General features: G+C 34.2%; 1 protein-coding gene across 1 annotated transcript in view; it reads left to right on the top strand.

Annotated features, from left to right (window-relative positions):
• Positions 1-14,037, top strand: part of LOC129805426 (lachesin-like) — a 117,220-nt gene extending 103,183 nt beyond the window's left edge. The window contains exons 8-10 of the mRNA XM_055853314.1: positions 6,965-7,099; positions 7,297-7,407; positions 13,168-14,037. Of these exons, the coding sequence (XP_055709289.1) occupies positions 6,965-7,099; positions 7,297-7,407; positions 13,168-13,244 (323 nt within the window). The 3' untranslated portion in view covers positions 13,245-14,037. The remainder of the gene's footprint in view (positions 1-6,964; positions 7,100-7,296; positions 7,408-13,167) is intronic.
• The last annotated feature ends 2,381 nt before the right edge of the window (positions 14,038-16,418 follow it).

Consider the following 16,418-nt stretch of genomic DNA (forward strand, 5'->3'; position numbering starts at 1 on the left):
GATGTTGTAGAAAAAAAACGAAGTAACATCGATGCTATTAATTAACATGCGTTATGATCAATTGCTAGTCTTGGTCTGACTTCAGATTGGACTAGTCGCCGCAATAGTCTGTTACGTAGTACTGTCCTCCCATTCTATATATACTTAATTACTTAACCGGCGCTACAATCAATTACTGGTCTTGGCCTGACTCATGAGTCAGGACCCGTCGCCACTTGAGCCTGTTACACGCCACTGTTCTCCAATTCCGCACCCCTAATGATCTGGCGTCCTGGTCACTCCGTCGGTCCATCTGAGGCTGGGTCGGCCTTGTCTCCTCGAAGCATAGAGTCCGCCTCTAAAGACTTTCCAGGCTGGGTCATCCTCATCCTTGCGAACCTGATGACCAGCCCACCGGAGCCTGTTGAGGCGTATTTGCTTGACGACAGTTACCTCTCGGTAGCGCTCATATACCTCATGGTTGTATAGTAGGGCGTTTCAATTAGGAAAAAAAAATTTTGGTACTATTCTCACGGTGCTGTATTTGATGAAACAAGAAAGTTTTTCTTCTACGACCATATGATCAGACGCTGTTTAGAGGTGGATGAACGACCCTCTCTGTAGTGTAAAATCCGGTAAAATCAGAAATTTGTTCTACAGAGAGGGTCGTTCAGCCACCTCTAAACAGCGTCTGATCATATGGTCGTAGAAGAAAAATTTTTTTGTCTCATCAAATACAGCACCGTGAGAATAGTGCCAAAAAATTTTTTTCCTAGTTGAAACGCCCTATTGTATAGGCTCCGGAATCGTCCCTCCTCACATATGGGGTCAAAAATCCGTTGTAGTATCCTCCTCTCAAACGCGGCTAAGAGTTCGTAATTCTATTGGCTGAGGACCCACGTCTCAGACGAATACGTAAGGACTGACAGGATCATGGTCCTATACAGCAGTAGCTTAGACTTTATGCTTAAGTTTCTGGATCGGAAAACTCTTCATAGACTGAAATAAGCCTTGTTGGCTTTCAACAGCCGTGTGCGTACTTCTGTTGAGATGTTGTTGTCGGCTGTGATTGTTGACCCAAGGTACACGAAGGAGTTGACAACTTCAAAGTTGTAGTCCCCCATCAGGAACCCTGTTTGACCGATGCTCTCCGTGGATCTTGCTGGAGTTGCTGCTGACGAGGCCACCATTTACTTTGTTTTGCCTTCGTTTTTCTGTAGCTCCAGATATCGTGCCGCGTGTTCAATCTGGATGAAGGCCTCTTGTACAGCTTTGGGATATTTATATATATATTGGCGTTCTGGTCCACGTTGTCATTGGAAGATGGTTCTATAGATGGTTCTATTCTGAGCCTATAGACTACTATAGTCGCTGTTGTCCTTTGGATCAAAATTTGTTTTTTTCAGGTCTTTCACTTACCTAGATGATGATGATGAAGGGGTTACATTTCAGTCCATGAGATTATCAGGATCAAAGTCTTGCACAGTAAAAATAATTAACTTCTTGGACCGAAACACTCATGATAGACTGCTTGCTATAGCCCATCACTAGTCCTGGAGCGGACTTCTGTTGAGGTGTTGTTATCTGTAGCGATAGTTGACGTAAAACATACGAAGCAGTCCATAATGTCGAGGTTGCAGTATTATTGAGAAGCTTCTTTGACTATTGATCTTCTTTTTTCTTCATTATTCTGCAGACCGAGATTTCCCGCCGTGACGTGGAATTAAGAGGCTCGTAGACCCAAACGCAATGTATTTCAAGCTTGAGTTGTTTTGACAATTACTTTAATTAAAAAGTCTTCACAGTTATTTAGGACGTTCAAGTATACGCAATGTTTCGAACTGAAGTGTGCATGTTTCGAAAATTTTGTTTCGTTAGATTGAAATCCTTTTCTAATACAAATATCCCACAAATTGCCTTTCAAGCTTAGGCCTTTCACATGCTTCAACCACAATCTCTGCTGAATTATTCCATCCGAAAGCATTTTCCTGACACTCTCTTGTACCTTTGGATATACACAAGAGAGTTTCTCCAAACATTTTGGCAATCTCAAAGGAGTTTTGTTATTTTCTAATTTCCATGAGACACGATTTCAGACACAGCTTCCATCCACATTTCTCGTGATCCGAAAAGGTGTTTATCGCAAAACACGACTAAGGGCGGTGTGATGTGTAAAGAAATCAAGATGGTGAATAAAAAATGACTTTCATTCTCCTCTTTTTTTCTCAGCTTTTCTGCACTCATCCTTTTTTTTTTAGTTTGTGCTTATCGTCTCCCCAGATTACAATGTACAGTCATTTTTTAGGAAGGGAAATCCATCCTCCCTCGCCTGGGCTGGAGATGTCGTTTCATCTTTAAGTACAATGTGTATAAGAATGTGCGCTTTTCGATCAGTAGTGGGATGACAACGGCGCGGGTGGGTGTATCGACAACGGTGAATTCATCCACCTCCTGAGGTAAACTAATTTATCGGGAAATTTCACCTTACACGAATTACTTCAACACCCAGCCAGGGATGTTATCCATCCCTTCCCCTACATTCTCGTCCTTGCTTCTGTATCACTGTTTTTATTCCATTTTCATCTCTTTTCTTCTCCGATCCACCAGCTCAATTCCCCGCTCACATAGCTACAGCACAAATGAATGAATAAAATATGTCATCCCATGAGCAGTGGATCTGGAATCACGATTATATCTCATGATTCTGGCGCCTCTTCGGGGAATCTCCCATGATTGGATTTCGACACAGAGTGTGAAATTTTTATGCCATCAACACACTCACCATCCTTTTGTATAACATGTGTTACGCATATTATTACGTATATTTTTTTTTTCAAAAAGGGGGGCCGGGCCAGGCAAAATGTAGAACAGGAAGAGGAAACGAGTTTATTTTTATTCAATTTTGTCCCACATCTACATTTTCTCTCCAGTGGCCGTATGGATGGTGGATCAGAAACACAACATCCGACCGGATCCAGTTTAAATTCGCTGGGGACAAACAGCTCATCTCCCTATAATTTTTCCATTGTATATGCATGGTATTATGTGCAGAGGACCTTTTCAAGGGGTTTAATATCAAATCAAGAATTTTATATAGCCTCAACCAGCAGAAGCCGCATCGTGGCACGGGATTTTTTTATGCTGGTTTTCTCCCCTATTCTATGCATATTTTGACTGTTTGGCAGGAATGACCTGGCGTCAGGTTGGGAGGTATCCTGGGATGGGATGATATATTGCTAGTCTTTCGTCATCAGTTCAATCTGCCTACAATGTGTTTACAGCAGATTTTTATCAGAAATTAGATTTTTTTTGTGGAAATTTCGTTAGAGTGAATATACCAATTTTTTCCATAAGACTGGTATAGTTTGTTCATTACCGCAAATTACTCGGATATTCATGCAAATATCCATTAATTTTCTAACAGTTTACCTGAAAAGATGTCGCGGGTTCAGGACATCCAAGATTAATATTGCACTCTTTTTGATCCTTCACTATTTCATGAAGGTGTTTGAGCTTAATCTGCATGATATACGTAAACGTTTTCAAGAATGCTAGAAGGTTTTTTTTTTCAATTATTTTGGATATTGACATTAAAATTAAGACAGCAATAGCCGCATGGAGGATGGAATTGAAAACAGAGATTACAATGACATTCATGAATTCAATTAAAATTTTTCTATTGCCTCATACTAGGTCTGTTTCAATACCTGTGGCCATCCCTAATGGTGCCTTGATTTTTGGATATTCTTTTTCTTCCTATGCTACGCAAATTTATTCCGAGGTATTAACTGGTAATTTGAAAGAGTAGTTCGTGAGTATCAGCGATGGATTGTTTTGATAGACTGAAATGCATATAAAATAATATTTTCATTCACTCAAGTACGCTAATATTACTTGAAAATTGTCATAGGAATAATAAATAAAGAATGGTAGAGTCGACCATCGACTGGTTTAGCAATTATGGAATATATAGTACGCTCTACTGTTAGTCCGGTATTTTAAGGTATACCATCTATGCCATACGCCAGAGGTGTGCAAGAACCGTTTAAAACTGAACAAACGTCAAGTGAAACTTGTACGTTGATGGTCAAAACGCTACCTGAACAAACTTATTTTGAAGTTTACTCTGTTTCAAACGGTTCTTGCATACCCTGCCATACGCCATCGACTGAAACGAGTAATATCAAAAGAAGGGAGATCTGGATATTACTCCTAAAGCAATAGCAGATCCTGTTTCAAAGTTTGGTATTCGGAATTGAATGCGCAATGTTTCGCATTTCTGAACATTTTGAGGGAATAGAGAATGCTCTTCAGGCGTTCAAAAAATGCATTACGAAACACAGGCTCTATTTCCTAATATAAAAAAAATGTTTTCAAATTTTTTAGTGCAACTCTATGTTCTTCGACACAGACTGAGCGATTTCTATGCCCCTGTTCTCACGGATAAGTGTAATATCTGCCTAGAGCATTATCGCGTTATACTATAACTTTTTTGTGTTTCTTGACTCATTCTGGCCATTTTTCACCTATGAATGGTCTAAATTGATCACTTGTTGTAACTATACCGTTACTTGACTTCTCCTCGAAGTGTATTAATCGAATCGAGACATTTCTCTGTATTACAATTCAATCATACTACAATATAGGGTAAAGTGGTACAAATTGAACAGTGCTTTTTTTCTTGATAAATTTAGTACTTCATTTTTATTTGTATATTTTTAATGCTTTAGTTTTATAATTTGGTTCCTTGTGCTTAAAAACAAATTTTGTACTGTATTTATCGAGAAAAAAGCCATGTCTAACTTATACCGGCGAATTGTCCAACTTGTAACACTATGTCCAACTTATATCACTTTACCCTACTCGCGTTGGAACAATCTGTTGATCATGCAGGAGCGCCTGTCCTTAATTTGAATGCTTTTTTCGTGCTTCTGGATATTTTTGGCAAAGGCGCTGCATTTCTCGAAGTAATTTTGCCAAACTATCGAGTTTCATATTTCACTAGGTGAAACCTACGATGTTTTAGATCAGAGACACCCAAATATTGAATTATTTATCACTTTTTGACAACATTGGATCATTTACCGTCATCAACCAAGTCATCGTAAGTCAAAATTTTCCAAAAAATCCTAAATGATAATTTTAAAAAGTTAAGGCATAGGACTAGTCAGTTGCCCATATGATTTTCGATACTGAGTGTTTGCTGTATGAGTCAATAGGTAAATGAAGTGCAAAGTTAACTTTTGTCTAAAGTTAAAGTGGTAATGTAGAGTAACTGGTATTGAACGGAAAAACGTTTCTTGTTTTTTTCTGTTTTATTTAAACTTTTATTTTTCTACAATTTTTCGAGATTTGTTGTCCTCTTCATCAGGTATCGAATTCGCAGGACTAATCACGTACAGGTGGGAAATGTTTACACTACACTTGGACTGGATCATTGATCTCAATGCTCTTGATCAGTGACCCGGGTTGAACTGAGGTGCCTGCGAATTCGATACCTTATAAGGAGGACAATAATCTTCGACAGGTTGTAAAATAATAAAACATTAAAATTCAAGAAAGGCCTAAGTTTTTCAGTCCACTGCTGCCACAGTTACCAGAAGTCCAAAATTCTTAAAAAAAAAAAGTTGAATCTATAGATGAAGATCATTAATCTCTAAAATTAATTTACTTCTTCAGACATGTAAGTCCATTACATATGCGTCATTACATGACTTTCAGACTGAAAGTTTAAACCACTTTTTAAACGTTTCAAATTCTTAAAAAAAAACAACATTTTTATTTCTCAAAATGTCAATTCTTTGTCTTTTATAATCGATTTTCAGTCAAAATTTTACCAAAAATCTTGTTAGTTAGAGAAGTCAAGCCGTTTGGCTGAACTTTAGGTCTGAAACCTGGATTAGCGTCTTTCATGTGTAAAAAACAAATCATTAATACTGATGACTTTACAGTTGGGGAATCCGATAATATCTAAATGATATTTCGGTAATCTTTATTTTAACCTTACGCCAATAATCCGAAATCTTTGTAAATACCCTTTTAGGTGTACTAGAGGTTACAGTTAACTCAAGCCTTATGAAAAAAATTAAATTTATCTCTGGGTATTAGTGAAAAATATATAAAAATGGAATGTTTTTCAGTGATGAGCATGCGATGAACTCTTCATATCCTTAAAGTGTTAATATATTTTAAATTTCTTTATTGGCACTGATTGCGATAAGAATACGCACATAGTTCTGCTAGTAAGTTTAAACAATATACTATAGGGTATTTTATGTATAGCAATTTAATTTTTGACAAACTTAATTATGATGTTCTACATGGAGTTTCTGTTGCCAATTCAATTTCCTGTAAATGTGTGGAAAATTTTAAATTAAAATATAAGATATTTTTACGGTTGTTTTCTCAATAAATTCCTAAAGATATCACACAATTTGCATATTTTAAAAAGATACCAGCAATTTTAGATATCTTCTGCTTAGGTCCCTTGTCTGGTATTCTGAAAGAAGTATGTTTTTGTGGATCAAAGAGCAGGAGACAATGTGCTCGAGGAGGCAAAAAGTTGTGAAATTGAGTAATCAACTCCGGTAACACGTCTTGGGCTATTTATAGCCCTCATAATAACGTATGCCGAGGGGGATGCTTGGCAGAGACACGACTATGGAAGGGACACCCTATGTTGTGCACATTGAGACCATTTGGTATGATGGTAGGACCATTCATAGGAATTGTCCTGCGGGGATATCCGGTCATTCAATTTGCTACAAATACTCAGGAGTCTCACGTCCACTTGTCTCACCTCGTGTGCGTCCTCAAAAGGCACTTGAAGCAATTGTCTGGGGCATGAATGTTGAGAGGGGTTGCGGTGAAGGATGCTTTTTATTTGCACTATTTGGATGTTTGTCTCCAATTTCTCTAAGTTTCTCTCTCTTTTCCACTCTCTTTCTATATTTGACTCAAAAAAAAATATTAAATTGAATTGCAGTATCTAGTCCGCCGACAACGATTCCACCACCAACAACAGAAGCAGTACAAAAGGAGATTTGGGAACTCAGACCCAATGTCAATATCTCACTCTATGGCCAATCCACCACGTTCACTTCGCATTTGGCGGACAAAAGTGAGTATCCATACTTCTCAGTCCCATGCCTTTTGTGTATCCTAACCACCCACCATGTACAACATTTCATACTGTACATCCACCCAAAATCATCCCAATGGATGTTCACCCCACCGTTCAAGTGGAAGGATAAAGTTTGAGGGGGTTTGCAAAAAATACAAAGCTTCATCAATGTAACTGATTTATTTCATTTTCAGACTCCAGGTATCAATCAAATCTGAATGAGATAGACAAATCTGAGCAGAAATCGTCAGAGGAGAGCTCCAAAGGTTTTGATCATATACCGGAAGATGACAAAACGAGCGGATGTAAGTCAACAGAATCACTTTATTCAATAAATTCAACTTCAGACTATTTCCACCCACAAAATCCCTTCCTATACTTTGGAATATTCTTTAGATTATGTAAATCCTCTTTTTAACTCCCTCCAAGACTACATATATTACTTTTTTCACTCAAGAAATTGGGTTAAAGAAACAGTTGAAATTCAAATTTGGGTTAATCATATTCCGCCATTTCTTATGGTTCGCACGACAGTAACTTACAGATTAGTAATTGCTTTAGGAAAAATTATGCTTTTATAATTATTAGTAAGTAAAAGACGAAAGATTTTTTTTTAAGTTTTACATGAAAGACCAAAATAAGGAAGAGAAAAAAAGAAATCAGTAACATAATGTGTAAATAAAATGCTCAATATCAAAAGGATAAGAACAAGGATTATTTTCATTTCTTCATTAATACCTTTCCATTCGGATTTTACAATTAACATTTTAAGAATCAGAGCCGAAAAAAGTAGTTTTTTGTGACTATAGGGGACAGAATAACTTTCTATAAACATAAAATGGTTTTCGTTTTTAGGTTACCGATGGCCCAATAATATTGATCTTCAAAATAGATTGAGGTCTCATCAAGAAGATCCCCTTTAGTCTTAACCGATTAAGGAAGAGAGGGTCAAAAATTGGAATCAGAAAAAAATATTATTTTAGTGGCAAACAAAACTTTAAGTGGTTTTCAGACTAGAGGTTTAGTTAGATTCCTGAAGGTTCCAAAATCCCATATTGCAAGCAATTTTATAAATTCTCTAGAATCTAATAGATTTTATTTATATTTAATAACCCAATTCTATGTTAAATTTTTCCAAAAAACCTTGACTGATAAGAAATTAGAGTAGTTAAGCCTAAACCTTAACTCTAAAGCCCGTATTGGATAGTCATAGGAAAAAAAATATTGGGTCATCGGTGACCCAATCGTCCTAAAGGGTAAAATATATTTAAACCAGAGGTGTGCAAAAACCGTTTGAAACCAAAAAAATGTCAAATAAAGCTTGTTCGTCTATGGTCAAAACGCTACCTGAGCAAACTTATTTTGACGTTTATTCGGTTTCAACGGTTCTTGCACACCTCTGATTTAAACTGATCATCGAGAATATTTATCCTATAAAAAAGGACTGTAAAAGATCACTTTATACTGTACTGAGAGTTTAGGATCAGGAATTATAAGTGCTTTGCTTTAATTTCCTTTGCCTGATACATTACCGCTAAATTTTACGAGCTAAATATTAACCAAGTTCTTAAATGCATCAAAATACTAAATAATAATAAGTAATTTTATTGATTTTCGTGAATCTAATGGATCACTTTTTCTTAACATCCAATCGTTAATTAAAATTTTCCAAAAAACCTTAGATAATAAGAAATTAGAGAACTTATGCCGTATGATCGAAATGGTTTTCAGACTACAGGTAGTAGTCTTCGAAGGTTTGGATTTTCTAAACACAATTAATTCCAGCGATTTTTTAAGATGTTAATTACAAAATTTTCTCGAAAATATTACTTATTTTAGATATAAAGCAGTTAGTCCATATGGCTAAGTCTTATGTCTGAAATCTGCATAAGTATTTGATCTATAGTCCGTATTGAATACAGACTTCAGTTAAAATACGATTAAAATAGATGATGAAGGAATAATTCAATAATTATTTGTCACTACAATCTAGCGTAAATTAAAGAATGTAAGTTTGAAAATCAAATACGAAACTAAAATTCCATACTTGTAATGAACTTATGTACCAGGGACATGAATTAAAATAAATTAATAAAATAAATAGTTACGGTAACTCTAACCGCTTGGAACAGTTCTAATAATTAAGACATTTTAGTCTATTATAATCGATGTTTTAGAAAGTATCATTTAATTTTCTCAGGTACTTTTGGCGTTTATATAGATTATAAAGTATGAATATGCCTTGGACCCGAAATATTTAAAATTAGAGAACTAAAACCGGTGTTTTAAATCTTTGAATTTTAGAAATACATTTAGGAATAAAATCCAGATAAACACACGACGAATGCATTTCAAATTTGGGATCCTGAAAGGACCTTCTAACAAGATTTATCACTCTTATCAAAGATATTGAAAATTATTTAATTTCCTTTGCAAAAAGTATTGTTAAAACAATGAAAATTTTGGGGAAATTTGCTATTAAAACCAATGAAAATGACAGTAAAACGTGTTTTGCATCAAAAAAAGGACAAATTAGGCTACTCGTAAAATCACTTTTGCTGACTACAAACATTACACTTAATGACTATTGGCGATTTTCAGTCTTTAGCCGTATCAATTGTACAAACAGCTGTTGATGAAATTAGTGGAAATTCACGAAACTCTCTACATTATATAGTTTAGTATGGAAAGTTTAAAGCATCATAAGGCCCATGAATGACTGCCGCCCTCTGCATATTTGCAAATAACCCTCTGTTGTTATTTGCACAATCAATATTTGCATGAAGAAAAATTTTGGTGTGATCTGAGAGACTAAACGCAATGCAAATGTTTCCCATCACCACACATTAAATGTGAATCAGCAGTTTTTCAACCAATATTTTGTGCAAATTTCATAGGAAATACATAAAAGATAATCGCTTAAGGGTATTTGAGGTTTTATATCACATAAAAACAATTACAAAAAAAATTTTGAATATGAGCAATATTTTGAGGCAAATATTGCGATTATTATAAATTGAAATAACTAATTTTTATTTCCATATTCCACAAAAAATATTGCTTGATTTAAAAATCTAGTTTGAATCATTTAATATTCAGAATTGGTATACTTATTCATAAAAAAAGTCGATTTACAAAAAGACTCTCTCTCTGATTTCGAATTTAAGAATTTTTACTGCTAGAACTCCACGGAGAGAGCAGTATATATTAATCCCTGGATTTTCTCACCTCTCAATTTAAAGAAGCAAAGGATGTAATCCTAATTCCTAATTAAGTACATTCGTTAACCAGGAGTGAATTTTCTAGGGGCCCGTCAAGCTTAATAAAAAGTGAAGCTATTCTTCATTAGTCCTTCACTGAGAAAAAAAGAGAGTTCGATTAACTTTTTTTCCTCATAACTTTAACACTTTTTAGGTGTAAAAATATATCAACATTTTTTAATGTTAATTTTACACCTTTTTATAGGTACAATTAACATGAAAAAGGTTAACTTGAACCCTCAATACACCTAAAAAGGGTAATATTTACACCGATTTTCGATCAATAATACAGGGTAAAATTAGCATTTCCGGAACGTTATTTTAACTTTTTCGGATTTCTCTCACTGTTATAAACATTTTGCAGATATTGCACCACGACTTAATCAAATTTGCTCGTACATCTTTCCGGCGAACATTATGAAATGTGTATTTTTAGATAGATTTTAACGCACAATTTCGAAATATATCAGACTGATAAATCAATAACTCTTTAGGAAAAAAAACTTGCCATTAGTTTTAAGTGTCTCTATGCAAAAACATATGGAAAAATTAATATCGTGAGGCCCATAGAATTTTCTAACAGAAAACCTTAAAGCCAAGCCTCATACGTAAAAGTATGCAGTACAATCAGCGTTCCTTATTTTCCACATACCGATTATCGTTGTAATGTTACACAAAAATGTGTCACCCCTATTATATAATTATTTTGTTGCACGGGTTATCTTGGCCAATACATCGTGAAAAATGTCCCTTCCGAGCGAGACGCAAATTCAAAAATGTGGCTGTTTTTACCATTCTTATTAAGGTTCCCTCTTAAACCTTTAAGGACGAGAGGGTCAAAAATTGGGGTTCTGAAAAAATAACCTTTTCTGACTTTTTATAACAAAATATAACTTTTGAAGGCAGTAGGAAAATTTTCATTTTTGGGTCACCGGTGACCCAATAGCCCTTAAAGGGTTAAATGAGTAATTAATTACAAGTGCAGTAAGTTTTCTGAGAAGAAATTATACGTGTGGATATATCTGGTTATGTGATCTCTAGGATGGCAACAGAAAAATCATGGCAAAACGTTCCCTGCCCAAGAAGCAAAATAGCTGCCTTATGAAACCAAGTATTACGGCGTTATCACACTTGCACATTAAAATTTTAATGTGAATTACATTAATTGTCGCTTGTGAGCGTCCAAATATGTTATTTGTGTCTTTGAGTCACTTAATATTTAGGGTTTTTCTATTTATTGATAAAGAAGTGGACTTGGCCTGCAAAAATAAGTTTAAATTTACCTAAAGCATAAATATTTTTCACATTAAAAAATTAAAGAGAAAATCGCATTAATGCTATAAATCAATTTATATCAAATTTTGCGGGCCAAGTCTATCTTTTTATCAACAAATAGATCAAATTTTGAATATAAAATGATTCAAACACACAAATTACACATTTGGACTCTCACCAGCGACAACTAATGTGAATTATATTAAAATTTTAATGTGCAAGTGTGATAACACAGTTAGACAAGCTTTTTAGTGCACTTTTAAAAGACTTAAAATGAAAATTTTCTGTTGAAATTCCTATAGCAGCTCTTAAGATCCTTAAGAGTGCGCCACTTTACTTATAGTAATCTCAATGATGGAAGCAAGAGAGTTATAAGTAAATAAATTCATTTTTGTTTCTATAGTGCCTTACTTAAGGAATTCTACAAGACTATTTTAAGAAAAAATTGCTGCTTGGGTGATACTTAATATCCAAAATACCCAAGTAGAAAAATGAAGGCAGCATAACGTTGTGTTTATCGTACGATCATTGTAACTATTTGGGCACATTCTTGTTCGTCATACCTTCGAACTGGGAAAAAACTTTACGTTTAAGCAAAGCTAATTAAAACTACAAAAAAATAATACTCCCTCCGTTCCGAAATAAGTCGTATGTTTGGCGAAAAATTGGGGATTAAGGAATGGTTTCAGAGAATGTTTTTGTTATTTGTAAGTATTATGTGTATGAACTATCCTCCATGTTCAGGGATAATATGGGGATCCTATCACGATGGTAACTTGAGGAATCGATATGTTGAAGTTATCCATTTTTCGCCTTTTTTCAAACAGCTCCGGTAGATAGTTAATTATTAAAAAATGAACTGTGATTAACATTACAGGCTAGAATTTGTTCGCAATTTTTAGTATGCACAAGTAGAACCCAAAAGTTTTTACTGATATGACATTTTTTATATCTCAAATTTTGCAGAATGAGCAATAAAAAGAACACCCTTTTTTATGTATTCGAATATCTGGATGCAAAATTGTGAGAGATAAGAACTTGGGAACTTCAGGGGACCCCCCATAAGTTGACCCTGGGACCATTTATATTTTTCTCTAAAACATATTCATAATTGAATTGCAAAAAATATTACGTGTTACTAACGCAAATCTTACCTCCAGAAAAGTAAGTCCTCTTGTAAAAGCTTCCTATAAAGTGACGTTATTTTTTGTCACTTTTGACGGAATTATTACAGGTCAAATTAAAGTAATATTGGGGTAAGAGAGTGGCTAGAGCTCCGGGCTACTCCAAGTCATTTCAATAACGTGCGTATAATGTTTTCATCATGACTTAAATTCTGCAGTGTAAGAAAATTTTGCTACTTGGGTATGATACCTAGGAGCGTGGGAAAACAAAATCCATAAATAACTTATAAGCGATAGATTGTATACACTACTGTCTGACTGAGTTTGAGCCATAATATTATATAGGTTTAAAACCTTTAAAACCAAATAGCAAATTTATATTTTTTATTATCTTTTTCTTTAACAGGTACAAAAGTGTATTCAGGACTATTGCTTGTTATCATGCAGGCATACTTTATCCTCCAACTAACCAGGCATTTTTGATCTTACGCCCTTCAACTTGAGACATAAAAAAGAACGCTTCGTGCACATCATCAATTATTTGTAAGAAGTTACGTAGAGCGTAGGCATATGATAAAAAATAGATGACTGAAATATTTTTAATCAACAATTGTATTTTATAAAAAATGAGGAACTCAAGAAAATATAGCACTTAAAAAACCGTGAAAAAAGAGTAAAAAAATACAACTGAGCAACGATTTTGAGCTCCATTGAACACAAAAAACGTTAGTTAAAGAAGTAACACAGAGAGCTTTTGAAGAATATTTATGACTACACTAAAATTAAAATAAAAGGAAGTGGTTATGAGTGAAAAAATGTAAAACACTATACAAAAAATATAATATAAATAAATGCTAAAAACCCAAATATAGTTACAAAAATTGATTTTGTGTACTTTTTTGTCGCTGAATTAAATATTTCATAACATCACAAAAAAAACGTTAGATTTATTGGAATGTAAATATTGAATATTACGTATTTATATATGTAATAAAAAATAAATAAATTGCAAACAGCATATAAATTGTAAATTAAAAATAATCAAATGTATTTTAATTAATTAATTACACTCATGAAATTTTACTACATTGCATGGGTAGTATAGGTAAAATAAAATATTGTCACTTAAGCGAAAATATGCCAAAGTGGTTATGGATAAAAAAAAGTGTATGTATATGTTATAAATGAAAAATTTAATTGAGTTTACTCCCAGCTCAATGCAACAATTATTGATACATTTATTTGAATAAAAGATAATTATAAATACACATGATTGGTAATTGATACAACATTCTTGATTCACAGCCTTTATTATGCTAATTCCTTCTTTTGTCATCAGTGCCCCTCATTTTCTTTCTCAGGATGTTTTTCTTCAATTTCTTCTTCCAATCGAATTTGGAGAAGTTCTTCATCAAGGACATTTTCAAAGTGATTTTTCGCCTTTTCGCACAAGTACTTTTTGAGTTAGAAAACTTTCTTCCACAGCAGAGTATGCATTCAGTTGAGAAAAAAATATTATCAATTTAATTTAAAATTGACTCGGGTGATCTTTCCATTCGCCTAAAAAGTTTTCACTGATTGCCATCCTTACCAACCACGAAAGAACCACCAATTAACCCAAATGAAGGTACAAATTGGCTCGGGGAACGTACTTTTGTCGTAAATTACTCGAAACAAGACTGAAAGAGGAAACTTATGGGAACTTTGCACATAGTGCTTCAAAAGACTTAAAAGCTTAAAATTGTTAAGAGATTTCTCCCCTAAAATTGTTCCACCTTTTGCCCTCCATTTCCAAATATTCTCTAAAGCGCAGCCCAAGGGGTGTCTTATCTTGATTTCAAGATAAAAAGTTGCCCCCGTTGCCCCCAATTTTTAATGCTGAAATCATAATACAAAGTTAATTAGTGTATAATTATTCGATATGGAAACTAATTCTACAATTCACTGGCAAAGGAATTTGCGGAGAATTCTGCTTTTGATAATTAAAGGTGAATTCAACTCTCAAGGTAGGTATAGATTTCATATCTGTTAATGCCAAGTGTCGTGTAAACATTCTTACAATTCTCTCAGCTTTTCCGGACGAGAGGGTTTGAATTCAATGACTGATATTCTTCATAATTCCAAGTTTTCATATTTTTTTAATATTTTATTATAAATTAAAAATAGTAAAAATTGCTCTGAAAATCTTTAATTTTTTTTCTAAGAAAAATAATAAAAGCTTAATTGCAAATAAGATACTCAAGCATTCTGGATTCTCTAGATTTCATGTTCTCGATCTAAATGTGAATCCCCTGATAATTTTCAGAGTTCCAGTTTGCAAAAATTTTGTTGACCTACGTTTTGGAGGTCTAGTTAAAGCAAAAGTACTCTAATATATACGGTGATTCTATCTCACTATGACTTTTCGGGAACGTATGCATACTCAGGGAGAATGTCGCATCGGCCAGATAAGGATTCATTCCACTAAGGGGAATGGGCAGAAATGTATGAGAACTGGTCCAACCCTTTGCCAGAGATGGGACTAGGCCCACTTTATAGGTATTGGTATATGACTTAAAAATTACCGAGACCCAAGTCAAAAACGACTGTAAATCCTTGGCAAATTAATAACATCCTTCTAAAAATTCACAACTTTGACATTTTATTTATCGAAAACGGCTTAACCGATCTTAATGAAACTCGGATCAAAGTCGATGTATGACTTCGGTTTGAAATAAATATTTTTAGATTTTCCCTCTGACTGCTCTAACTGGTAGCTACCATAAAAACTAGTCATGTTTTAAAGCCATCGCACATTAGGGTGGGATCTACACTTATGGATGTTATACACTCTTATGGACTTAAGTTATTACATTAAACAGATTTCTAAAAGTCAAAAAAATTGTTAATTACATCATAAACTAATAATATTATATCTTTTCGAAATCTGTTTTACGTAAGAACTTAAGATTTTTGCACGCTGTCCATAAGTGTATAACATCCATAAGTGTAGACTCCACCCTACAGGGCAACGAAACGAAAACTTTTTTCGTTTAATGGCAAATCACGGGTATTTTCGGAGTCCTTGGTGTATCTTGAACATATCCCCCAAAAAACTTTTAGTTTATCACGTCAACTTTTTTTTCAGATATCTTAAAGAAAGAGTTTTTAAGAAAAGAGTAGGGTGAAGTGGAGCACCTTTGAAAATGGGGTACTTTTGAAATTGGGATATTTTACCTATCTTTAAACAAAATTGAGCCTTATCGTGATGTAATTTAGGTGCACAGAGAGATTGAGAAGCTTAATTTTATCACGATAAGGCTCAATATTATTTAAAAATATGTGAAAAATTCCAATTTCAAAGGTGCCCCACTTCCCCCTAGAACTATTTTTGTGAAACTTGCTTTATTAAATAACGGTATGTCATAAGTTGTTGGTGCCAAAGAACGTTTTCTAAAAGAGAACTGAACTCAAGGAACATTTTCCTAAAAGAAACCGTATTCCTTCCCTCCATTTTTCTTGTATCCAGATTTATCTCCCATAGGTATCCTCGAATATTCCTTAATTCCGTTAAATCGTTAAATGTATTGCCCCGATTGCATCCTTTTGGCGTCTTTAGGGAAATATTCTCCTTAAAAAAGGAGCTAGGATTGCTGAAGTTCATAGAGTTGTAAAGGT

This window comes from Phlebotomus papatasi, chromosome 3 (assembly GCF_024763615.1).
Source record: "Phlebotomus papatasi isolate M1 chromosome 3, Ppap_2.1, whole genome shotgun sequence".
In the NCBI taxonomy this organism is placed as follows: Eukaryota; Metazoa; Arthropoda; class Insecta; order Diptera; family Psychodidae; genus Phlebotomus; species Phlebotomus papatasi.